The 26721-nt window shown below is 37.4% G+C and overlaps 2 protein-coding genes across 5 annotated transcripts in view; both read right to left on the minus strand.

Annotated features, from left to right (window-relative positions):
• Positions 1–8055, minus strand: part of LOC121426064 — a 28030-nt gene extending 19975 nt beyond the window's left edge. Inside the window, exons 1-3 of one of the 2 annotated variants that reach the window (XM_041622208.1) lie at positions 7950–8055; positions 1119–1280; positions 377–519 (exon numbers count right to left, since the gene is read on the minus strand). In XM_041622208.1, coding sequence (XP_041478142.1) covers positions 377–519; positions 1119–1224 — 249 coding nt within the window. In that variant the 5' untranslated portion in view covers positions 1225–1280; positions 7950–8055. The other variant, XM_041622209.1, reaches the window with a different exon arrangement.
• A 9675-nt stretch (positions 8056–17730) lies between these two features.
• LOC121426495 (carbonyl reductase [NADPH] 3-like) lies at positions 17731–25386 on the minus strand. Of its 3 annotated transcripts, none has more exons than XM_041622824.1 (6): positions 25107–25386; positions 23368–23634; positions 20618–20727; positions 19914–20042; positions 19336–19480; positions 17731–17970 (listed from the first exon to the last, which is right to left on the minus strand). In XM_041622824.1, exons 1-6 carry the CDS (start codon positions 25125–25127, stop codon positions 17764–17766), a joined length of 879 nt encoding a protein of 292 aa, XP_041478758.1. In that variant the 5' UTR covers positions 25128–25386; the 3' UTR covers positions 17731–17763. The 3 variants fall into 3 exon arrangements, with proteins under 3 accessions (XP_041478758.1, XP_041478760.1, XP_041478759.1); XM_041622826.1 differs by lacking the exon at positions 25107–25386 and adding an exon at positions 22347–22407 and having other exon boundaries at positions 23368–23514; XM_041622825.1 differs by lacking the exons at positions 23368–23634; positions 25107–25386 and adding an exon at positions 21217–21584.
• Between the last annotated feature and the right edge of the window lie 1335 nt (positions 25387–26721).

Consider the following 26721-nt stretch of genomic DNA (forward strand, 5'->3'; position numbering starts at 1 on the left):
GGGTCCGATTTGAGCGAGGTGTGTGGAATGGTCCTAAACCCAATGAAAGTAAAGGCAAAGTCGACATCCATGATCATATTTGTGAGATAACAATTAACATATCATTGCACTTGTTTAGATAGAGGGTCAATTCAGGAAATACTTGTCATGGGTACCGCTTTGTTTCCAATACTTGTTAAGGGGTGCATTTTCAGAACATGGAAAATACTTGTTTAGGGTGCTTTTCGACACCCCATGGTCACGCATGATATCCACTTGTCATTGGAAGTGATCATAGTACAAATTATTGCACATAATAGTCAATACAATGGATTGTAAATATCAACCCTGTGAACAGGTGCTAAGCTTTGTGTAACTTGGGCCTGGATGAACTTACCCCGCCTAGTTCCTCGATGTCTTCCTTGAGTTTGGACAACTGATGTTTCTGCCTTGGGCCCGTTAGTTCCAGGTAAAACTTTTTTCCTTCCAGGGGTTTCTTGGCAGCAAACTCCAGCTTCCTGCCTCGTTGCCTTGGCTGGTCTAGAGGTTATCAAGGATGCAAAAAAAAAGCGAGGTTAGAAAACAAGCAAAACATTTTTGTTCACTATTTTGGGGAGCTACTATTCACAATGAATTGCCTGACTAGCAGTGTTGGTTGAGCTTTAACATTGCAGCGAATGAAAGAATTTTGGGGGCTCTTTTTTTTTCCAGGGCTCTCTTGACCATATTGGGGGCGAAAGGGTGAAATCGCCCCAAATCCCTGTGTAATTATTTTCTGTTATACCTTTATAAGCATTGCATAGACAGTTTATAAACAATTATGGATTTCAATTTTTTTTCCTTGACGTACAGTATGCAACGACTCCTACAGTAATTACCCCTCTAATAGCTGCTGTTTTCCCTTTGAGTCGCATTTATAACAGAAATATTGCACATTTAGAGATATTTCAAGATTTGCAAAATGAATGGTAAATTTTCTGAATCTCCTCCACTGATAGCGCCAATGTAATCATATTCACAATCTCTTGAAACCAATCATGGTGTCCATATTAAAACAGATTTGATTCTATGAAATTGATTTTATCGATAGAAACATAAAATAATCAAATCCTTCCTTAAGCAGATAAAGTGCCACAAACCTTTCCCATCAATGCTAGGCCCAGCATCATTCTGACCGGGTGGGGTCTTGCTTCTTGATTTCTTGACCTTTGGTGCGGACATCTTGGATGTGGTTACCTGTGACATATTCTTATTTCAAGCACCCTTTACTGGATGATTAAGTTTCCTTCACAGCCATGGTTCTGAAAGAGAGAAACAATGGGGACAGGGTACTGATTAATGAAAATGTCTTATTTGACCTTCATTTTTTTTTTTTGATTGTTCTTTGGGCCTGATGTTGCCATCATAAAATGATGAAATATGGCCCATGACTGCCACATAAACCATCATTGAATAATGTGACAATTAATTAGATGGAATGGCCAGTCAACCCAAACCAAATATAGCCAGGGCCGAAGCCACTTCTCCTGTTACTAAAACAGGGTTTCCCCTTCACAGCACAGGCCTTGTACAACAGGTAAATGTACCAACACCCTTCATTCCATACAGGTTATTAACCAAATATCACATTAGTTTTAGCATTAATGCCCAAATAGTGTTCAAGTTAACCATAGATGACGATGAAGAAAACTTTGTTGTAAAAATAACTAGTAGAAAAAATAGTAAAAAAATATTGGTGAAGGTTTGAGCAAAATCCGTTAAAGAGTAAGAAAGTTATTAGAGTTCAAAGTTTTGGAATTGTGACATCACAAACGAGCAGCTGCCCCATGTGTTATGTAATATAAATTGTAAGCCTGAGTCGAATCGATTTTAAAATCGGTGTTCGATCGATGTCATCGAACACCGGTGCAGATTTTGCAAAATCGGTGCATCGGAAAAAAAAAAAATAAAAAATACGTCGGCCGGCCGATTCGTTTGGTTTACACAATCAATCATCAAAATATCAGTAATGTCCAACTTTACTACTACTTACTTGATTTCTGTTGCCCCCAAAATGAAACCGAATGAGTAATTATGATGCTATTCACCATTAATTTGAAGTTTATTTCGATCATAGTTCGAGTCTTACTCGTCTGCTCGTGCCGAGATAATTTATGCACGATGAATTCATGAATGGAAGTCATGGCCATCGATCGTGCATGCGCAGTACTGTTCTTTAATCAAACCAGAAAATGGCCGGAAATTGACGCGATCAACGTAAAATCATGAACAATATTAAAATCATGACCATAGAACATTATTTAATCGTAATATTTAACAATAATTTGCATATGATAATCATTAATATGAATTTAGAGCTTGATGTGAAACGTTTGTATTTCGTTTCAATTTTCAATGGCGGACATCTCATGACGATCGACTCGACTTCTTGAGTCGAGCTAGTGCACTTGTCTAAAAAAAATAATCATCACGTCAGGATTGATTCTCGAACATTGTCTACATGCAAAAACTCTGTTCAAGTTCGTAATATCACCATATAATAACATTTTACATGACAAAACAGAGAAAATTGCGTTTGATATTTTTTCCCATCAATTTGAAGCTAGTTTGTGCCCAACTTTGGGCTCTGATTTCATGAATGGGAAAATATGTCATACGTCATCAAACACGCATGCGCATTGTGCTTATTTTCTCGGAGCTGATGGAGGAGACGTCCAGAGATGGAATAACAATAGAAATAATCCCAGTATTATTTCTTCCATATGAACATAACATACTTTGCTGACATCGTCAATATTCTTAGTATGACCATAAAATCTTGTTAAATCGTAATAATTTAGATGAATTTAGGGCTCGATTCGAAACATTCGTATTTATTTTGATCGCATGCTCAATTGCGTCTAAAAAACTGGATTGTCATCAGGATTAATTCTCGAACATCGTCATAACTCATATTCCACAATCTTTCCTCACAATCGTTATATCAGCATTGAATAGCAATTCAAATGACCATCCAGAGAAAATTACGTATTTATTCCCATAAATTTATTTGGAGCTCATTTTGGATCCAACTACACAATCTCAGGCAAGTTACAGCGCTCTCCGTTGATTGCACTTGTTTGCTGGCGCTGACGTCAAGCACGCCTGTCGTTTCGGGAGAGTGAGTGTACGGAGCTGCGGACGGGGCTGGTGAATGGACTGCGAATGCTAGTCGACCGAAAATCATCCGGATCGACTCTGCGTGATTCATGTCTTTATTATTGTTTCATTTTAAACTTATATGTTGTCATCTGCAAATATCATTGTTGAAGATATTTTGGGAAGAATTCTGCTTTGGTCCCCGGCCTTTTTTGTGTGTTTTGTGATCATGGAAAATACAAACGAACTTTGCTCTGTCATCTGCTTGTGCAACGCTCACCCGCCCAACGCCAGCGCATACCGTCAGTGCGTAGTGCATATATGCAAAGCGCATCGCATCGATCGACGAAAAAAAAGACTAAATTTTCCCCGCCTTCAATATTCGATGCATCGATGTTCGATCGAATTAGAGCTGTCGAACACCGGTTTTCAAAATAATCGATATGACTCAGGATTAATAAATTGCATGAATTTCAAATTTTGCATGGTTCCTGATAACTTAAGTTTGTTTTCTATTCATGATCAGGTGTGAAATGATTGGTCTATTCATATACAAAAGGTACAGTGAAAACAATTTTCGATCTGAGAAAATGACATTTCATTGATTTTTTTACCACTCGCTATGTAGGAATGCTGCTCGCATATGATGTCACAAATCAAATAATTGAAATTCTAATGATTTTTAAATTATTTGATGAATTTTTCTCAAACCTTTGGCAATACTTTTCATTTTTTCTGCTATTTTTACAATTATAAACTTTTTGCAAGGTTAAACTTCCCCTTTAATGCCCAAATAGTGTTCAAGTTTACCATAGATGACAGTGTAAATGGCAGCTTTCAAATGTTTTTTTCACGAAATGGTTCCTTTCAAGGAACTCTACTCTACTCTACTCTAAACTTTTATTTATAAGATTCATGTCTTGAGAACTTCTTAGAACCCTTCAGTTTACTGGCAATCTTAAATTCAAGCACTTGAGAAGTACTCCCACTCTGTGTTAACGACATTTGATTTTAAACATAACTTTAGTCACATTCATGTACAAATCTAAGGCTATCTAAGTAGTAACCAATCATAAACTAAGGCTATTTGGAGCATTTTATTCTTTTTAATTTTGATTTGATACCAAAATAATTAAATATGGATAACGGGATCATATGTCAGAAATGCATTGCATTTTATAGTTTGAATTGATTTTTCCTTGAAAACCATGTCATGTGGATTTCATTTCAATACACTGGCACAGCACATTGCACAACTAGCACAAACTCAGTTTTCAAACTTATCCAACATGTCCAAGCTAGAAAGACAATAGGTGGTTTCAGACCGCCTCGAAGTTCGCCAGTTCCAGGTATTCTCTGATCGGGAAATTTACCCCGATATTTTGGTAATGTGAAAGCAAACTATGCGTAATTTCCCCATAAGAAAATACCCGCTAAATAGTAGGTACTTGGCAAAATGACGAGAACTTTCGCGGGGATTTTTCCAAGGTCGCAGGTATTTTGGCAATGTGAAAGCAAATTACAGGAACTTTTAGCCCAGCGTGTCGTTGGGCGCAGCGGCGTGGGTGGCTCCTGGGCTAGTGAATTTGAATCTCGCGCCTTGCCTGCTTATCAGACCATACTGCGCATGCTCGTAACTTTGGGAACTTACCCCCGAAGGATACGTCGCGGGGCGGTGTGAATGCAGGAATAATGGGTATTTTTTAGCCAAAAAAAGTTCTCGTAATTTAACGGGGATTCTTGTGATCGAGGCGGTTTGAAACCACCATATTAGACCTGAAAACTTGACCATGTATTGTTGACTGCAGGAACAACCAACTGCCACTGTTACTTTATTTTTCCAGGTGTCTGAAGCCACACTGAAAAGTGTCAGCATAAAACAGGCTGATTTAGGGGAAATATGGCACATTTTGGGGGGGGGGGGGGAATTCAGGCTGCTAGAAAAATGTGATCTGAATTATTAACTTGTGTTTGGCATGTATAGAACGAGAAAATTCAGGGGCTTCTTTTGACAGTAAGGACAAGTTTATATGATCATCATAAATAAGGATTTAGAGATAAATTGCAAATCCTTTGTGTGTGTGTGATGAGATTGCCATTTCCACATGGAAGCGTTTTCTACATATGGGAAAATGAAATTTCTGTTTTGCACAATTTTTGTCACATTGTCGCAATTTTTCATTGTGATCTGGTTTAAAAATCTTTATATGTCCATTTATATAGCGCAGTTACTATGTGCATATACTCAACTACGCTTTGATACTTGGTATCATATTATTACCCCGGCTGTAGCTGAGCCGCCATATTAATAGGCGCTAAAGCGTTCAAGGAAAAATCCTACCGGGTACCCATTCACCTCACCTGGGTCGAGTGCAGCACAATGTGGAAAAAAATATATAAAAATCATACCATCAGAAAGAGCGTAAAAAATCCTATTGGACTCTTTTTGGACAAGTTTTTGGCATTAATAATATATTTATAACAGCTCTCTGAAGCTACAAATTTGGATTTGTGTGTGTCCATTTCTTAACTACACAGTCTATAGCAGAGAAATGCTGAAAATTGACCTAATTTCATTCTTCTTTCTTGCAGCCAATACCGGTAATTGGATTTTTTTCAAAATTGTTATGGTCAGTTCCCCCATGTCTGCGCGGTCTCCCAAGTCTGCACACCCGCGTATCTGTGCAATTCTAGTAAAAGAAGATACGCAACAAGCAGGAACTTTACACATGCAATACATAAACAGGTATTCATAAAGAAATCTGACTCAAAATGGTGGAAAAATAATGAATTCAGGGCATTTCATGTGATGGCCTCAAAATGCAGCCTTTGTCATCAAAATCCCTGAATTGTGTGCAAAGTGAATGAGTGCGCAGACATGAGGTACTATTTTTTTTTCAATCTGAAAATGACTGCCGGAAGGTTTTTTCAAAAAAATATTTTCTTTTAAGTTTCATTTTTTCAAGAGAAATTTGGTACACTTATTCTTAATAATATAAGGAACACTAGTATTAACCAAAAAATTTTGTGAAATAAGAAGAAATCCATGTTAAATCTGAACTCAAAATCAAATTGTTAGGTGCGCAGACTTGGGGCCTATCAATCATCATACATTTCTGTCAGTGACTCAGTCTGACTCTGAAGCCCATTTGCTCTTCAAATTCACAATGTGAAATGTGATAGAGCGAGGTCTATAGGCCTACCTAGCCTGGGGCGTTTTGGGGAGTGAAAGTTATATACTGTACGTATGGAGTCACTCCCCACTAACGCCTGGATTCACTGTACATGCCTTTCCGTGTAGGACAGGATTACCCGTGTTGAACCTAGACCTAATCACCAATTTTAGTTTTAGTTTTTCGCCCAAAGTTATGTACATGGGCAAGTTTTATGTTTACTCCCTTTTGGTTAATGATTTTCCACTTTTCGTTTTTCTAATCATTATAAAAATTGAAAGAAGTTAAGAGCAAGAGCGTTCACTTACCCCGTCTGTTTATTCGGCCATTTTGATTTCTTTTGTTATGATACCTAGATACACACGCGGTAGCACGCGTGCAGAGCTGCAACTTCGATTTAAAAAATACTTGCATTTGTCAATAAAAATCACGATTTGTAAAATATTTGTTTCGGTTGATAAATAACATAAAATAATTTATACATTTATCGATAAAAAAAATACTTGCATCTGCCGATAGATATCAGGAATCGCAAAATATTTTTTTTTGTCGATAAATATCATATAAATTATTTTATATTTATCAACCGAAACAAATATTTTACGAATCGCGATTATTATTGACAAATGCAAGTATTTTTAAAATCTAAGTTGCAGCTCTGCCCGCGTGCTACCGCATGTGTATCTAGGTATCATAACAAAAGAAATCAAAATGGCCGAATAAACAGACGGGGTAAGTGAACGCTCTTGCTCTTAACTTCTTTCAATTTTACGACTATTTATTTAATGAAAAGTAAGAAAAATGTAATTAAATGGGGGTAAACATAAACATAAACATAAAACTTGCCCATGACATAACTTTGGGCGAAAAACTAAAACTGGTGATTTAGGTCTAGGTTCACCATGGGTAATCCTGGCCTTTACACCCAGGCATAGGTAGCCGAGCCAGGGGTTAGGGGAGTAAGCCTACGTAAAGTAGATGATTTTTACTCCCCAGACGCCTCCAAGGCTAGGCCTACCCGGCTACCGCCGCGCCTACCGGTATTTTCTTGATATAAGAATTGTTTTTTTCTCCAGACACCCTACAATAGATCTAACGTAAACTATGTAGATACATTGGCCAAATCGTGGTTTTGGAAACCACTCATAGATTTGTGTACGCGCATTTGTGTACAAAACTACAAAGTGAATGGAGGTGGAAATAGGGAACCGTGCGTGCGACTGAATAAAGCGCTGCTGTATGAAGTGAATTGGTTACCTATATCACGATAATGCCGATACATTATAACTTGTCATATCAGGGAGTTTGAACCACAGAAAGTGTTACACGATTCATGGTTTGACTTTGAACCGATCCGATCGATCCGGCCCTTTAAAATTTAAAGGGCCCTTTAATACATTACGCACACCACACGGGTGCACTCCGTGGCCGTGGCATGCCCATCACTGATCAGTCTTTCACGTCGGCTAGCCGCTGCCGTCGCTGATCAACAAAAACAAAAACAGAAACACACATTTACCTTCACCATAATTGTAGAACCATGGCATCGACACATTCGGAATTCAAGGAAAATGTGAGTGTCGCTGGCCAGTATGATTCAAAGGCTACTCATCGACACTAAAATCAATCACAGAGAGCACAGAGTCCGAAATTACTTACCTGCGCAGAGGCAATGAAGTATCACACTGCTGCCATTTTTCTTAGCTTCGAGAGAGTAGTGTTAATGGGTCACGTGATCCAAACGCGGGATGGATGGATCATACATGTACTGCGCTCTTATCGGTCTATTTTCCTGCACGTCTGAACAAAGTTCCACAGGCACAGCTATTTAAGTGAAATCCATGTCATTTTCACCAAACTTTGCGCATAGGTACTTTAGCACCAGAATATTCAAAATATGAAAATATTAACATGGGTCCATATGCTTGCATTTTGACCCATGCACTGACGTAAATGCACTGACGTAAATAAGGCTTGGTCAATTTTTCAAAATACTTTTATTTCAACGTTGAATATGATAGCGCCTCAAAAACTGATTAGATTTAAACAGAGATCAGAAAACTGGATGACTAAAGATATTATTTCTCTTATTCGAGAAAGAAATGTGGCGTATAGAAAAATGAAGAAAAATCTAAGCGATCAGGATTATGACACGCTTTCCAAAAGATACAAGAAATTAAGAAATATGGTTCAAAGAGAGGTGAAAAAGGCCAAATTAGAGTACCTTCAAAATAAAATAGAAGAAAATAAAAATGATTCTAAAAGACTTTGGTAGAATCTAAAAAGTTTGGGATTAAAAAAGAAAAATGGAAAGGACCAAGAATTAGTCGTTTCAATTGATGGAGAATTATGTCATGATAAGATAACTATTTCCAATGAATTCAATTCCTATTTTACAAATGTCGCAGCTACGTTGGTAGATAAACTTCCATCTTGCAAAGACATTTTTAGTGCAGACAGTGAAAAGATTCGTGAATTTTATGAAAAAAAAATATAAGCCAAGATAAATTTGAATTATTACCTGTTAGTGATCAATTCATTTTTAATGAGTTGCGTAAATTAAATGTATCAAAAAGCACTGGTTTAGATTTGATATATACCTGCTAAATTTCTAAAAGAAGGAGCAAAGAGTTTGTACAAACCATTAAATTTCTTGATAAATCTATCTATCTTTACTAGCACTTTCCCAGAGGATATGAAAATTGCAAAAGTAACTCCTATTCATAAGAAGAAAGATAAAACTGCTGTTGAAAACTATAGACCTATCAGTGTTTTAAGCATAGTATCCAAAATTCTTGAAAAGGCGGTATGTGTTCAGATCGAAAAATATTTTAAAAGAAACTGATATGATTTACGAATATCAGTCAGGTTTTCGACATGACTATTCGACCGAGACATGCCTTATTCACTTGACTGATTATCTGAGAACAAATATTTCTAAGGGACAGTTCGTTGGTATGGTACTTCTAGATCTTCAAAAAGCTTTTGATACAGTTAATCACGGCATCTTATTAAAAAAATTACAAATATTGGGTTTTAACCAGGCTACTGTAGCATGGTTCAAATCCTACTTGTCGAATAGACATGAAGTAGTGGCTATTCGCAATATTCGTTCCAAAATTATGCCTATAACGTGTGGAGTTCCACAGGGAAGTATTTTAGGCCCAATCCTATTTTCAACTTATATCAATGACATGTCTATTTGTATAAAAGCTGGATGTAAATTATTATTGTATGCAGATGATAGCGTACTACTTTGTTCAAATTCCAACCCAAAATTTGTTGAGGAAAAACTTAGCGAACAGCTGTCTACATGTGTCGATTGGATGACTGATAATAGATTATCGTTACACTTAGGCAAAACCGAAAGCATTCTGTTTTGTTCTAAAAGTAATCATAAAACTTCATTTGAATTTGAAGTATCATACAATAATAAGATAATTCAGAGGAAAGAATCTGTAAAGTATTTAGGCATTGAGTTGACTAGCTCCCTTTCATTTTCATCTTTAGTAGAATCAATCGTAAAAAAGGCGAATGCCCGTTTGAAATTTTTGTACAGGTATCAAAGTTGTATGGCTCAAAAAGCAAGGCGTATTCTCTGTTTTGCACTTATTCAGAGTTTATTTGACTATATGCTAACCCTGCTTGGTATAGTGGCATAAGCGAACTCGATAAAAAGAAGTTGAAAATTATACAGAATAAAATTGTTAGATTCATTAACTGTTCTGGTCCCAGAACCCATGTTGGCTATACCGAACTCACTGGAGCAGGTTTTCTTGAAGTCAACAAAAGATCAAAGCAGCTTATTTTGCACCACGTGCATAAAATCTATCACAATAGATCGAACCATTACATTGGATCAAACTTTAATCTCGTTACCGAAATACATAACTATAATACAAGAAACAGCCATTTCAACTTTTGCTTACCAGAAAGGATAGGGAGTATTGGTAACTCCTTTTATTACAATGCTATAAAACATTGGAATTCCCTTCCCAATTATATAAAGGAAATAGGAAACTTTTTGCATTTTAAGAGGAAATTGAAAGAATATCTTTCACTTGAGAGTCAAAAAGAAGATGCAAATGATATGTTATACGGTTGATTAAGCCTGAATACTGACCTAGGTCTTTTCTCTTCTCTACCAGGTATTATTATGTATTTTACATAGTGTGATTGAAGCTTCGATATGTTCTTTCTTCTATTTCTATTTCTTTTATCTCTTCCTATTCTCCTCTTCGTGTTGTTATTGTCGTCAACGTTTTTGCTGTTGTTCTCCTTATTTATTTTCCTTCGTTATCAGTTTCTTCCGTCTCCTAGCTTCTACTCCTCGTCCCCATTATTCTTCTGTTGCTCCTCTTCCTTCTCCTTTTCTTCTTCTTCTTCGTTATATTCTTGTATATATCTAATTTCTTGTCTATATATATTATTTATTGGTAATACTAAATTCTGATTTTTTTTCCTTCATTTTAATATGTAAATAGTATAATTGAACCATTTTATTATCTTAATTCAGGACCCCACTGGAAATAAGCTTTCGAGCTTTCGTGGGTCATCCTGTGCAAGCCTGTTGTTTTAATGCTACTGTATATATGTTATGGTGACTTGCCAAATAAAATCAATCAATCAATCAATATTTTGCTAACAGCTCAAAGTTCAGTGCGCAGAGAATTTAGTATTTTAATTTAAACCTCAGGAGATCTATAGGCCTATTATTACTCAGTTACATTTCATCAAATTTCGCAATATAGTTAATAGATGTAGTTGCTATTGGTGTTTCATAAATCAAAATGAAAATGAGGGATCTCTCTTGTCTCTAGTGCCTATACCAGGCTCCAATTCAATTGTCAATATTGTGATTTTGAACCTTTTTTCATGAACCTTGTTTTCAAAAGTGATTGTATGTATGTGAGCGAAGCGCAGATGCTCGCTAAAGCGTTTTTTTTTCATGATTTATCGCCATGAAAAGGATATTCTCAAAGATATATTGAATCAGATTTGATTTAGCGACAGTGCATGCCGGGAGGAAGATATTTTTCCCCGCGCAGAGCAATGAAACTCAGAAATTTCAAAGGGCGGACGTTTCATCAAATGCAGAAAGCTCTGGCAATTGATTTTCTAAGATTATTGAACTTTCATAGTGCACAAAAAGTTGAAACTGTAATGTGATTTATTGAAATTATATATATAAAAAAGGATGCCTAATTTCTTTGACTTATCCTGAAGCGCTTCATTTTGAATTATAAAGAAGCTTAAGTGTCATTCAAAATTTCAAACACTCTATATAAAAAACAAGAAATTTACTTAACATAAAGGTTGGAGGAGTGACAACATTTTTTAAGTGTTGCATTTACCACTTTAAATGGTTCTACCCAACACTTAAAATGTTGGCCACACCTCTGTACAATGTTGGATGTAACATTTTGGAAAATGTTGTCACTCCTCCAACCTTTCAAATGTTGATTTAACATGAGAATTTTTAGAGTAAATTGACTGCCCAAAACATGACATGAGATGAATGTGATGAAGTTTAATAGAATTTGATAATAAATATTGAACTTTTATATGTACGACACGAATTTTATACCTTCCTCTCTTTTTAAATTAGGAACTTCCCGTTTGCCCCCAAATTATGGTTGTTTGGTAATGAGCCGAAAAGCGGGAGAAGTTGACTTTATGGAGGTGACGGTAGAAATTGATATTAATATTTTACCCGCCCGCCGGGAGCCGACCCGTCCAGAAGTTGCGCGATCACTGATTAAAAAAAAAATAACTTCATATAAATTACTTCGGCCTATAACCTTACTCTTATTCCATGCTCTAATCTTCAACTGGCAAGTAACACATACTGAGGTGGAAAAACAGGGTTAGAGAAAGGGAGGGGGAAACAATGGAGAACTTCATAATTATCGTTTAAACGCGCGCAGCGCGGAAGCAAAATTCATATATAAATTCAGAACAAGATTGAAAGAGTTTCTCTTTTGAGGAAAAATAAAGAATAAAAAAAACAAGAGCTACCTTTCTTCCCTTTCCTTCCTTCCCTTTTCATTTTCTCTCCTTTTTTCCCTTCTTTTTTATTTTAAGGACGTTTGGCCGGGGGGACGACCGGCCCCACCGCCTCCCTGGCTACGCGCCTGCGGGGGGGGGGGTTAGATTTGGTTAAAATTGAGATAATGCAGGAAAATCTTGCTTCTTTGTACAGTAACTTCTGAGCCCCGTGTTACAAAGGATTGATCCAATCAATCGAAACTCTATGGAAATCCATCAGTGTCATAATTTTTTTTTCTTCAGGAAATTTGCTCAATGTCCTTGGGTTAACAAAGGAGAACACACCCAAATCGTCAATAAATCAATTAATTTATGGATATACAATCATTGATAGAAAATATTTTGAACAAACATGCATTTAGGTGTTGACGTTGCTGGCGCCGTGAGTTTCGATTGATCGGATCAAAGACGGGGGGGGGGGGCTCTCGGGCATGTTGGGGGTGTGAACATCAATGTTCGTCCCGACAAGTTGTCAGATCTGACAACTTTCCTGGATTCTGATTGGTTGAGAAGCACTGTTGCTATAGTAACTGTCACATGAAAGTACGCTCCCCTGGTCTACCTCCGGTAATGATGCTTACACCATGAAAAGCCTATTATTTTTTTCATCAGTTTGATAGCCTACTATTATAGGACTGTTCTATCACCCAAAGCCTTAGGCCTATACTAATTCGCTGTAAACAAATATCGGGTAAAATTTTAACCAGTACGAGGGTAATTATGAAAGAAATTGTGTCCGACCAATTTTGGGCATTATATTACCCAATAGAAGCATAATCCATAAGGGTTTAAAAAAGAAGCAATTACTTTAGAATGGACCGTTTTAATCACACTGGATAAATAAAAATTCCCAAAGGAAATGCCCGATGTTGGTACCGTTGCACACGTAATACGCACCTCACGAAGCATTTTTACCCAATATTTTTTAGATTGTTCTTTCGACGGAAAACATATGATTTGATTTGAATTTATTCAAACAAATAAAATGAAATATTTACATGTCATTCCCCAACAAGGTAGAAAACCCAATAAGTAGGCCTCTTGCATGCATCCCAGAGTATCAATGGCACATGAAACAAGAAATACCCCGATAAATACAAAAAGGCAAAATTTCAAAATGAACTACACTGAACAGCATGAAGACAAAAAAAATATTTATTATAAGTACTATAATTGTATAGCGATAATTCAAGTGTCTAATTGGAGATACTTTCACAAATGAGCTGATTTAAATGTATGAAATGCTTCATTATTAGCTACTCTTTGTGGGAGATGATACCATTCGTTGGAGGATAGGAGTACTTCATCTGTACTAGCAATTGGAACTTTCATCTTATACAGTAAGCATGGTAAGCGTGATAATTTCTTCCGATTCTATATCTGCTCGTGTGCTGCGATTCATTGTACTTCGCCTACATTAAGCAAGTTGCATACACTTTTATAATAGAGAAAAAAAAACAGATGATATAGGTCAGAATCGTTTGAATGATTAGTTCAGGTTGGCAGGGGCATGCATCTTAACAAACAAAAATGATAATTGGTTAGTCCTGACTCCTGAAAAGATATCTTGGCTTTCATTTGAAAATGAAGGACGATTATTATAGAGACAATTCAAATTCAAATCCCATTTTGAATAAACTTTACTCATAATCAAGATAATTGCCCTATAGATCGCGATAATTGGTTCAATATGGCAATGTCCTGGCCGAAAATGACGGCATTTGCCCAGGGCAAACCAATTAAGGAACAATCAAAGTCGGAGAAGAAAGGAATATTGAACAGAATTGGGAAAGGGAAGCTTTTCATGCTTCTCTTGTTTGGAAAAGACTGGTCAGATGAGAGTTTTTTTTTTAAGTCAGCGATCTTTCTTTTTTCGTTTTCCTCGCTGTTTTTTGTTGTAAATTTAGCCGTTTCCCCATATACTCCCCTCTTCGTTCTTTGCATTTCTGTTTTTATTGAATAAGGAATCACACAAATTTTTATATTTCATTGGTCGGTATTTATTTTTTATTTTTCACAGTTGGATAGTTTACAAAGAGAAAATAAAAAAATATATATTTTGTCCTATTTTCCCCCAGTTTCTTGCGGGTTTTCTCGGAAAGGACATGTTTGGAATGTGAATCGCATCCCTTTCTATAGATCATAGGCCTATGCATTTAAAAAATCCTATTAATTTAGGGTAAGTTTTGGATAACTAACTAATAATAATAATGATAATAATGATGATAAGGATGATGAACTAGACGATGATGATGATAATAATAATAATAACAGTACTAGGCCTATATTATGGCAGGGCTGAGTAAAAATGTCGAGGTAGGCCTACATGGGGACTTTGGGCTCTAGGTTTGACTAAGATCAAGGTTGCTCCAGAGAAATTTAACAAGAAAAACGTGGGGGTTTATAAAAGGTCTAATTGTAGGTCATTTTCTTCTCGAGAAATTTGACAAGCTTAAAGAAAAAAAGGGGGAAGCTTCACTTTTTAAAAATTCGACACCTGATCTACTATAAAAGATAACAACCAAGGAGGGGGGGGGCACCCCTGTTAAATGTCTTTGCTATAGTCTGGTCTACCCCCATTTCGTAGAGCGACATTTTTAAAGGTTTGTTAAACATTTTATGACAAAAAGGGAGGCAGCATACGTGACAGAGTATATTTCTGGTCAAGCAGCTAGGCGGACAAGCCCCTGGACCTCAAAATCTGTTTAACATTATATGAGGGAGCGTAGCGAGAGAACGAAAACTGACATGTTCTAAATGCTTGAGAATGATTTTCATAACCATTTCATCTACAATACCCACCAGACCCCGATTGGTGTCATGTAGGTGAGGGTATTTGAGTTCACTTCACGATACCCATGCAGGACCAAAATCCAATACCGGTTGGATTTCCAACTTTTTTCAGTTATTGGTTTCAGCTGGAATATAATTTATTTATTTCATTTCCAGGAAAGAAAACATTACAAAAGAAATGTATAATTGAGCACCAGCCAATGCCTGGGGATCACCTAAAAGAATTGAAAATTCTGTCGAGAGGTTTTCCACATTGGCTGGTGTCTACATGGTATAACACAAAATAAAAACAATATAACAATTTCCAATTGAAACCGATTGGAACCAGTCGTGCAACTGGAAATTCTAACTGTACCAGTTGAGTAACTGGAAATGTCTTTTCATTGGAAATGAATTCTAACTGGAACCAGTTGAGTAACTGGAAATCCTAACTGTACGTACCAGTTGAGTAACTGGAAATGTCTTTTCATTGGAAATGAATTCTAACTGGAAACAGTTGAGTAACTGGAAATCCTAACTGGAACCAGTTGAGTAACTGGAAATGTCTTCTAACAGGAATCAGTTATTTGGCTAACGTCACAGACCTAAAACTTGAAACTAAAAAAGAAATCCTTGATCTTTGATGGATTTTCATCAAACATTCACCAATATCAATCATTATATTTTTTCTGCTATTATTACAACAAACTGTTCTTCAGGGTGATATCTTCCGGTAGCTCGATCGTTAAATACAAACATGTTAAAAATTCCTTTGTGAGAACAGTGATCAAGGGGCGGATCCAGAATCAAGCAAAAAAAAGGGCTTCAACCACAAATTAAGGATATTTCGTACCCCAAAAAAAATTGACAAGCAAAAAAAAGTGAAATTAAAAGGTTTTCAACCTAAAATTAAGGATATTTCGTACCCCAAAAAAATTGACAAGCAAAAAAAGGTCTTAAATTTCAATAGGGGGAGCACACCTCTATTTTAATGGCATTTTTACATTACACATTTTAATTTTGCTTCTCAAAGGGGGACACGTGCACCCTGCATCCGCCAGTGCTTGTAATGGCATTGCCCCCTAGTCTAGTACAAATGTAATCAGAAGAGACAAGCGCATTGATATATATTATTTGTCTTTAATTATTTTTAAAACAGATGCACACACCATGTAAACAATTGTTTTGCATTGACAGCAATGTAGCTATTACTAACGAGCAATATCAATATTTTGTTCCATGACATTTGCTCCGCTTTAGATTCCACACATTAATGGAATAACCAACTTTCATCTTGGCATTAAATTGTACACTATCCTAGACCTAACCCTAAACCAAGCATGAAACCCTATATTGCAACCTTTAACCTAGCCTCATATTTTAGACGAAATAAAGTCCGGAGCAATTGTCGCCGGAGCAAACGTCGTGTCATCTATAGTTTGCCCCTTTGGGTTCCTCACATGATAATGCGAAGTGCAAAATAAAGCATCGAAAAGCAAAGCGTGTGGTTGTCATAAGTCATAACAACAGGCTCATATAAACAAGAATTAAAGGCGATCAAGGAAAATATATAATCAAGAGAGAGAGGGGGGGGGGGAAGGAAGGGAAGGGAGAGAGGTGTAATTGAAAAATGAGCAATAGGAAACAAAATAGGAAAAACGATATACAAGGATGAGAAATATATAGTTTACTTTTTTTATTTCAATGTACATGGCAATCACACATAAAACACCTGCCAAATAATCTCCTAATCGCTGAGTTTTCTCTGTTTTTCACCAGGGATATGCCCAGGAGATTATCATCGATGTGCGCATTTGGTATATATCTTATATATCTCCTGTTTCATTTACACTGCAAAAACTCCGGTGTTGATTTAACAGCCCGGAATCCACACCAGAGAAGTATTGAAACAACACCAGTTTGGAATCAAACCGATGTTGTTTTACTACTCATTGGTGTTGTATAAACACTTATCTGGTGTTAACTGATGTAGTTTATTTACACTTCTCCGGTGTGGACATATAGATTCCGGGCTGGTGTTACATCAACACCAGAGTTCCTGTAGTGTATTGCAAAGAGTATAGAGGTCAGTGCACACAGTACAAAATGGGTCTACGATCCGATTTTGAAAAAAATGTACTCTGAAATTTCCTGAAAATATGATTGAATATATTTGTTTATTTCAGGTTAAAAATATTTAATACAAATATGTACAATTCGGATAATAAAATTGCGAGAGTTTATTTTATCATAGCCGATCATATGGGTGCCTCATTGAGATTAGATATTGAATTCGCTTTTATGCTAATAAGGAGAGTGCCATAAATATAGTTATGAATTTGAACAAAGTATATTTGCACGATGGCTAATGACTTTGCACAGTACGATTTCCTTATCAACATAATTCGTATCGAATGCATACACGACGTTTTATTAAAATGAAAAAAAAATCGGGTCGTAGACAGTGACGGGCGTCAAGGTGTGCGGTGGCCTTTAGACCTATGCTGGACTGGGATCCCACAACAGACTGACAGAAATACTGAGATGATGGAACACAAAACGAGGGCAATGAACCTGAAACACAGTAGCCTTCATATCGGAGTAGTTATTGTAAATAGGGCATTAATTCACCATGATCTATAAATTCTAATGTTCATATCTGCATTAACACGTCGGTGTTCACAAAATCATATTCTTTCCTTCTTAATAAGAACTTTCCGTTTGGTTCCGTCACTTTGGAAGGTAGCAGAGCAAGGAAAACAGGGGTATCGGCGCCCTCTACGGTAGAAACCCTGATGCCTCCGAAGTTGTTGTCCGGGAGGTCTGACGTCATGTCGGTAAGCACGAATCCAGGACAACACTGCAAACAATAAAGATCATAATAAGGGGGGGGGGGAGAAACATTTAGAAGAGATTAGCGACAAGACTGCGTAATGACATTCTCCTCTTGTATGTAACATGTATTTACTTTGACATTTTACTTTACCATGTACATATTTACTGTTACCATGTATGCACCGCTTTGTTCCAATTTACAGATAGATTTTTCATGTTGTAAGTTATTGATGTTTTTGATAACGGTATATAATTTCTTCGTCTTTTTCTTACTATCATTATCATTCTTTTTTTTCTTCTTCTTCTTTTCTTCTTCTGTTATCTTCTCTATTGTCTTTTTCTTCTCCCTCTCACTTTTCCCTTCTTCTTCCTTTTTTTCTTCTCCCCTCCTCTTCACGTTTCAATGATTGCCTTGTAATATTTAATTGATGCTTAATTCTATTCCATATATATTGTTCGTTAATCAATGATTTTAAAATGTTTACTTTGTCAATGTTCGACACGGCCCCAATGGAAATCAGTCTGTGAACTGTTTGGGTTTTAACCGTGTATAAATAAAATAAATCTTATCTTATCTCTTCTGTCTGGTCTTCACCGGAGCACCTCCAACCCGGATTAATTCACTGGTCACACATAAATCCTTCTGCTTTGATAATGTTTTAGCAACCAACATTTGGGAAAGAGTAGATCTAAGGACATTCCAGCTCAACAAAACCCCCAATTGGATATACACTTGAAGGCATTTTTATCATCGCTCTATCGGAATGCATAATGCGATAGAACAAATAAAATGCACTCAAATCACTACTTTACAGAATTATACATCATCATCTTCAAACGGAATTGAATCATCGTATTTCCACTTTTTTCCATTTAATTCCTGATGACAGAATAAAATATATTCCGCGCACTGTTTATGCTATAGTCACACCAACGAAACCGATTTCAAACCATCCGACGGTATGCCATTGGAAATGACGTTGGTGGCAGTAGCGGCACCACAAATTTTAGAATAAGGGGGCAAACGAGCGAGGGGGGGGGACAAAAACCAGTTTGTGAGGGGCATTGGCGGACACGATTTTTTTGGTCTGTTTCACAATAGCGAATGCATATCGCAAGCTATTTCTATAGGCCCTATAACGACTTACGTGTTAAGTCGTGAAGATGATATCTCACCAAATAAATAATGCGAGCGCGAAGTGCAAGCTTAAAATTATTATTATCCTGAGAAAAGATGATTACAGGACGTTCTTAGCACTTTTTGTAACCACGAGAAAATGGGAATCTAATTTAAACAATTTATGCGCGCGCATAGCGCGGGCAGATTTTTCCCCCGTATTCATCATTTATGGGGTGGGGTCGCATCGGTGTGACTGTGTTCTATACTTACCGAATTGAGTAGTATACCGTGCTTGGAATCATCTTGTGATATTCTATCAGCCTGAATCCTGGAAAGTAAGATGACACCGAGTTTACCAACTCCATAAGACCACTCGCACCACCCCCTTTCCGCGTTGCATTCGGTTTTGCAGCACCTGCGAACATGAAGTTTGTAAATGTTGACAATAATGGTTTTATTGAACAAAAATTTTATTGTCATTATTATGATTATTGCTGTTATTATTATCATCATCATTATCATCATTGTTATTATTATCATAATTGTTATTATTATCATCATCATCGTTATTATTATCATAATTAGTATTAATTTCATCATTATTATTAGTATTGTTATTATTAATAATATTATTATTATTCGGCATTTCAACAAAGGACAAATTCCAAAGCAAATACAAAGCTGCGGAAGGAACAAGGATGTCTACAGTACAAGTCCAGTTTGACTGCCAAAGGGAAACAAAAGTAAAACAAAAGGTTTTCTGCAGGAGCGATACATAATTGAGACGGCATTTACGCTAGTCCAGCTGCACAAGTTCTACACCGACAAGGTAATCCAATGAGACTTACTCTAGAAATTCATTCATGAGATCTGCAACATCCTGCTCTTCTTTCACCTGTCTGAATCTGTTCCTGACGTCATCATTTATTTGACCCCTAAACACCATATAACCTGTCGTGCTTGCCATATTCACAATCCTACGAGACACATGTAAAAAAAAGAACATGAACAATTAAATAATCGTTTGAATTTGACAGAGAGAGAGGGGGGGGGGGGGAGATTTTGTTTCTGAAGAGACAAATAATAAGCGTTCCGAGAAACTAATATTCGACTGGCACATCGAGCGTTGATTAACATTTTGGAAGATAAATGGGAATGTAAAAAAATGTACTAGTCACTTCAGGGGAGCGTTTCATCAATGTTTTCATCCGACATCTTTCCTTGATTCTGATTGGCTGAGAGGCACTGTTCCAATGGTAACTGTCAGATAAAGTGGTACTTGTCGGATAAAACGTCCGACAAGTCCTTTCATGAAACGCTCCCCTGGCCATACAAAAAAATTGTTAAAAATGTTCCGCGATGGTGCATGGGGAATCCTTCCGATACTTATGGATGATTCTGTCAGGCAATAGCGTTTGGTAAAGATATCTATTTTCATCAGATGTCAGTAGTATTGAGCAAATGGCCATTCCGGTCAATAGGTGACCGGAAATGGTTCCAACCTGTTTATCTTTCTATATAGGTAAAATTTATTATTTCAGGAATAACTTGCCTTCCGCAGGAACGAACCAAAGGAAAGAGACTTCGACAGACATTAAGCAGTCCAAAGAAGTTCGTGTTCATCACCCGTGATGACTTCTCGTACAGCGAAATATCTTCTTTCTGTAAACGTGGTCAAAGATTGTTCAAGAAAGCTGATTATGAAGCAAAACAAATATTAAACAAAAAGCAAAGAAAAAAAAGAAGAAAAAGAAATTAATACAAAACTAATCTAAAAGAATGACTAGTGAAACAAAATATGGAGATATAGAAAGCCTTGCTAAGTCCCGCAGTGTGCTCCATGTGTCAAACAGAGTATGCCACAGTGTGTAGCAAAGTGTTTAGTCGCACAGTGTGTCCCAGAGTGTAAATTGAATTGAATTAATTGGAACATCATTGACATCAGACAATATTGTGATCGAAACAACAATAAAAATAATACAAAACATATCTACAATTTTAGTTACATCAAAGGGAAGCAAAATAACACAAAATATAACAGATTATTCAATTATACAAGTAGTTTTGAATCGACTGTGGAGAAAATGGAATGAAATCGAACATCAAAATGGAATAAAAGTAATTATCAATGGAAAGTATGAGTGTGTTTACACTTTGTACTACATGGCACACTGCAGTGTGTTCCAAAATGTGCCACACAATGTGTTCAGCAATGTCTGTACCACAGTGTGTTACTGTGAACCACAATATGTTATTCTGTTCTCCATATATGTGTTCACCAGTGTGTCCAGTAGCGTGCACCATGTACAGTATGTAGCATAGTGTGTTTACAGTGTGTTCAATAGTGTGCTCCACAATTTGTAAAACACAGTGTGCGCCACATAGTGTTGCACGGTGTCCTACGGTGTGCTCTACAGCGACTGCACCAGTGTGCTCCACAGTATGTTCAACAGTGTGTACCACACAGTGTGATCAACCGTGTGCATGTGTATATAGTGTGTTCAAAAGTATGCTACACAGTGTGTTCAACATTGTCCAACAGTGTGCTCCACAGTGTGTACAATAGTGTGTTTACAGTGTGTTTAGTGTATTCAATAGCGTGCTCCACAACGGGTAGCACAGAGTGTCCCAGTTTTCTCCACATTGTGTATACAGAGTGTCCCAAAGTATGTATGCAGTGTCCCACAGCGTGCTAAACAGTGTGCTCCACAGTGACTAACAGTATGCACCACAGTACACTCCACAGTGTGTTTACAGTGTGTACCAAAATTTGTTCAATTAGTGTGCTCCACAGTGTGCAATAGTGTGCTCTACAGTGTGTAGCACAGTGTGTTTAATAGTGTGCTCCACAGAGTGTCCTACAGTGTGCTCCACAAAGTGTCCGTGTGCACCAAAGTGCATTCCACAGTGCATAGCATAGTGCTCGATAGTGTGCTCTAGAGTGTGTAGCACAGTGTGTTCAATAGTGCGCTCCACAGAGTGTCCTACAGTGTGCTCCACAAAGGGTTCCAACTGTGTGCACCAGTGTACTCCACACCACAGTGTACAGCATAGTGTTCGACAGTGTGCACCACAGTGTATGCCATAGTGTGTTCAATAAGTGTGCTCCACTGTGTGCACCAGTGTGCTCTACAGTGTGTAGCACAGTGTGTTTAATAGTGTGCTCCACAAAGTGTCCGTGTGCACCAAAGTGCATTCCACAGTGCATAGCATAGTGCTCGATAGTGTGCCCTAGAGTGTGCTCCACAAAAGTGTAGCACAGTGTGATCTAGAATGTGTACCACAGTGTTTCCATCAGTGTACTCCAGTGTGTTCTGTGTTTCACAGCATGCCCCAGAATGTCTACAGTGTGGAAAGCAATATGAAAGCATCGGTTGAAGGTGAACCCCTTTTCACATAGTTCATTATTAAAGGTTCCACAGTGTTAAGTAATGTTCACACTGTCGAATGTCAGCTTTTTAACGGTGGGTGCCATCTTGACACACACTATGGGAACACATACTGTATTCTTTCCTGGGCTCCACAACACAAAGATGTGCGATGAATAGAAAATATGAAAGAACTCTGGTGGGTGTTTCATAAAGCTGTTCGTAAGATAAGAACGACTTTAAGAACGACTGGTGATCCTTTCTTTTGGTAAATGGTATACACCATAGGCGATGGTTTAGCGCGTAAGAAAGGATCACCAGTCGTTCTTAAAGTCACTCTTAACTTACGAACAGCTTTATGAAACGGGCCCCCGGTCCCTTGTCAGTATCGTATACCTTGGTCACATTTGTTCTACGGCGGCCGTACGGCGAGTCGAAAACAGCCGTTTCAACATTTTTTTTGTACCAGCTTCATATAGGTGGTCTGAATGAAAATGAATAAAACGACTGTTTTCGACTCGCCGTACGGCCGCCGTAGAACAAATGTGACCAAGGTATTAAACCTAGTACGCGTGTAACATTGATATTGATTGGTCAGTTCAATCAGCGATTGATCGCTAATATTTGCGTTACGGAGCCCAGCGGGAGGGATAGAAAAAATACATCTAATCAATGATCAGTATACTTTTCTACTGTTTCTTGTATTTAAAATCTTGGGAGCAATAAAGGAAATGCACTGTTAAAAAAACTGGGTTTTTTTCACAGAGCTAAATCTACCTCTTCTGGAGGGAGTACGGAAGGGGGGGGGGGGTGAAGTTGGAAGAGATTAAAATTGAGTCTGATAATGATTGTCCTCATTCAACATTGTATTTGTAAAGTCGGTTATCACTTTCCACAATACTCATATTTTTCTTCTTCTATTTGCTCAACCTACAGGTGTACCAATGCCAGCATTGTTGATAAGCACATCGAGTCCGCCATGTTCTTTTTCCAGGTGATCCCTAAGTGTATCGATACTACTCTGGTCAGTGACGTCAAGAAGATGAAACCTAGGATTGAGACCCTCTTTCTGAAGGAGCTCTAAGGCTGCTAGGCCACGCCCTTCATTGCGCGCCGTCAGGTAAACGACGCCATCTTGTCCAAAATGGCGGCATAGTGATCTCACGATTTCCAGACCGATACCTTTGTTTGCGCCCGTTACCTGCATGACAATCAGAAGAAAATAAAAATCATTTCACGACGTCAGAGTAGAGACGTGGTTACTGGGGAAGGGGGGGGGGCGATCGCCTTCATGGAAATATTGGGAAGGGGTTCAAACAAAGCTCTCGCCCCCCTATAATCATGATAACTTTGATAATTTGGTTAACTTTTTAATGGCAGAATATGTTTTTAAAAGCACTGTAAATCACTATAAAGCAATAAAAGTTTACATAAAGAATAGCATCCAGCATGACACAAAATTGTCTATTATCGGCAAAATGAACTCCTTATCTTAAAGGGATGGTCCAGGATGGAGATATTTCTATCTCAATGAATATAGAGTAAAATTCACAAACCAAAGTGCTGAAAATTTGATAAAAATCGCATAACGAAGTTATTGAATTTCAGAGAGTTGGATTATTCCGGTAAAACGTACAGTTCTAGGCATGCATGTCATCATAAATATTCATCATTAAGTGAACTGATGAATGTCATATCCCCCACTTGTTCTTTTGTATTTTATCACATGAAATTAGGTTTACTCTAAAATTTTCTACCAAGAACTAAAACAGTTGAACTGACAAATGATTAAGTGCAATAGTTATTTATTACCGCAACTTATTTCATCATAACGCAGACACATCATTTCCAAATGTATGAAAATTAAATGAAGCATTTATTTGATTTCATGTAACAACATACGAAAATAAATGGGGATGTGACATCATCAGCCCACCGAGTATATCCATGACTATGTGTATGTTGCTGTTTTCCCAAAATATGTATAAACTTTTGAAATTCAATAACTCCGTTTTACTCTATTTATTTAAACATAAATATTTTCAGGGCGGACCATCCCTTATTCCCTTTATATTCTGAAGGACAAAGTAAGATTTGGTAATTCAGATTGGTTTTTGACTGAGCATGGACCCCCACTGAGTAAAGGTACGAGATCAACGTTGTGATCAGTGGCGTATTACCTAGGATTTTCCACAGGGGGGGGGGGCCGGGGGGGGGGGGGATTCGTCTGCCAAAGAATTTGACAAGCAAAAAAAATAAATAAAACATCTCATGCTATAGGCCTATTAGTGCATTCTGTGGAAAAGAAAGGTTTTGCCTTAATAACCAAGAGTATATAGGCTAATACTTTTACTTCGAGACGTAAAAAAATCAAAACGACCAAGCACTGGATAAGAGTTAGGCCTATACATGCACTAATGTCAATTACCCGCGCAGTATGTTGCGCACCGGCCCACCCGATCTCTCCCCTATCGAAGATCAGTGGAATACTCCCACCTAAAAACGATCACTATAATATAAAAGCACAATATACGACAATGTTCCAATTAGCATGTAGCCTACATTGTACAATGCGGAAAGGGCATTCGTGCCATATAAGCCTCCACATATGTGGTACTCGATATGGGAAATAGAATAGGTATACAGGTCATAATATTGGTAAGTGTAACTCACCACAGCCACTCGCAATGACATTTTTTCTCCTTGCTGAGTCTTATCAGGGCATGCAGCTAGGGATCTTTATCGTGTGAATTCCCTGGGACACCTCCGATTATAGAGCGAACTCTGTACTGTACGTAGTTCCGAACAAGTGCAGACCCAGGGTACGTACCGATGGGACAAAAATAAGTGTCTTTAAATTGGTAGGAACGCAACTTCACAACAAGCATACAGTAAACGAACCGTAGTGTACAAAGTCATGACCCGTATACCGTATATATACATGTATATTCAGGTTTACAATTAATTTCGTGTTAGCTCGTTCACCGGGCCGTACACGTGCATTGGCACGTAACATACTAGTGGGAACTCAATGGGGCATACATGCAGTCACAATACGGTTTCATTTATTGATTTGTGATTTCATGCGGCCATACGGAGCTCTAAATAGTATTCACATGCTTGTCATTCTTTAAATGGGCTCAATATTTTTTTCTAAACCTTTTTTCTTTTAAGTACACACATATAATATTTCAATTTATTTGAATGAATTTGAATGATGGATTTTAATATAAGAGCACTGTCGATATATATATTTTCTTTCTTAGCAGAGGTATCCGATTTGCATAACAATGCTTGCGAGAGGAGTGTCTGAATTCCTAACTCTAGCTTGGAATTCACTGACCGAGTTCGACACAGCACAGTACGGACGCCTTTTTATCAACGCCTCTTCCACGTGTTAAACTCTATAGGCCTTATCGTATATAGATCTACGTTCGGAATCAATGTTCAATATGAAATATTGGCGAATCAAGAAATTAACCTCGGGTTAGGCAACAAATTAAAGGCAGTTTCAGAAAATTCTACTCAATAATCTGGAGTCCCTTCGCCTTTTTTTTTTAAAGCAATGCTACAAAGAAAGCATTGGCTCGTTTATATTGGGCTGGCTGTTTGATCATGTTGATTCTTCCATTGCCCGGGTCAGCGGAGATTCTACAACTAAAAAAGGGCGTCTGAGATGTCTTTCAAAAGGTAATAAGGTTCAATATGAATATGATTCTAGCCACCAGGAGGAGTTGGCGAAGAAATTTGCCTTATTTGAGTAAGGTAGGCAGCGGGAGCAGCCCTTGCTTTGCTGAAGGAAAGTATTGCAGATATAATAAAAGGAAGAAGCATATCAGAAAAGCAGATGAATCTTGAGCAGGTTAGTGAGAAATTTGAAATTTATGATCGGTTGTACATAATAGATATGGCCTAATGTTGTTAATGAAAGTTGTTTGTTCTTCAGCGGAATTATTTATGACTTAATTATGGGAGATAAATCAAATAAATATACAGAGATCATAATCATAATTTAGGTTGGTCCGCACTACTTGAATGACTTAATAGCATGCGACTCTTAAGAGGGAGAAAAGAATGAGGCAAGCTCATGCTTGTGTAAATAGAAAGCGTAAGGCTTTTCGTTCAACAAACAAGAGTTATATTGGGCATGAATGTTGAAAATTTTCAAGGTTCTTCTACTACCGACAACTTTTTTCGTAGCCTTTGGGTCAAGAAATCGATATTCGCTTGGCATGCACTGTCGCCAACTTATATGTACAAAATAGTTGGCTCGGGTATGCAAGTGGCC

This window comes from Lytechinus variegatus, chromosome 13, assembly GCF_018143015.1.
Source record: "Lytechinus variegatus isolate NC3 chromosome 13, Lvar_3.0, whole genome shotgun sequence".
Lineage (NCBI taxonomy): Eukaryota > Metazoa > Echinodermata > Echinoidea > Temnopleuroida > Toxopneustidae > Lytechinus > Lytechinus variegatus.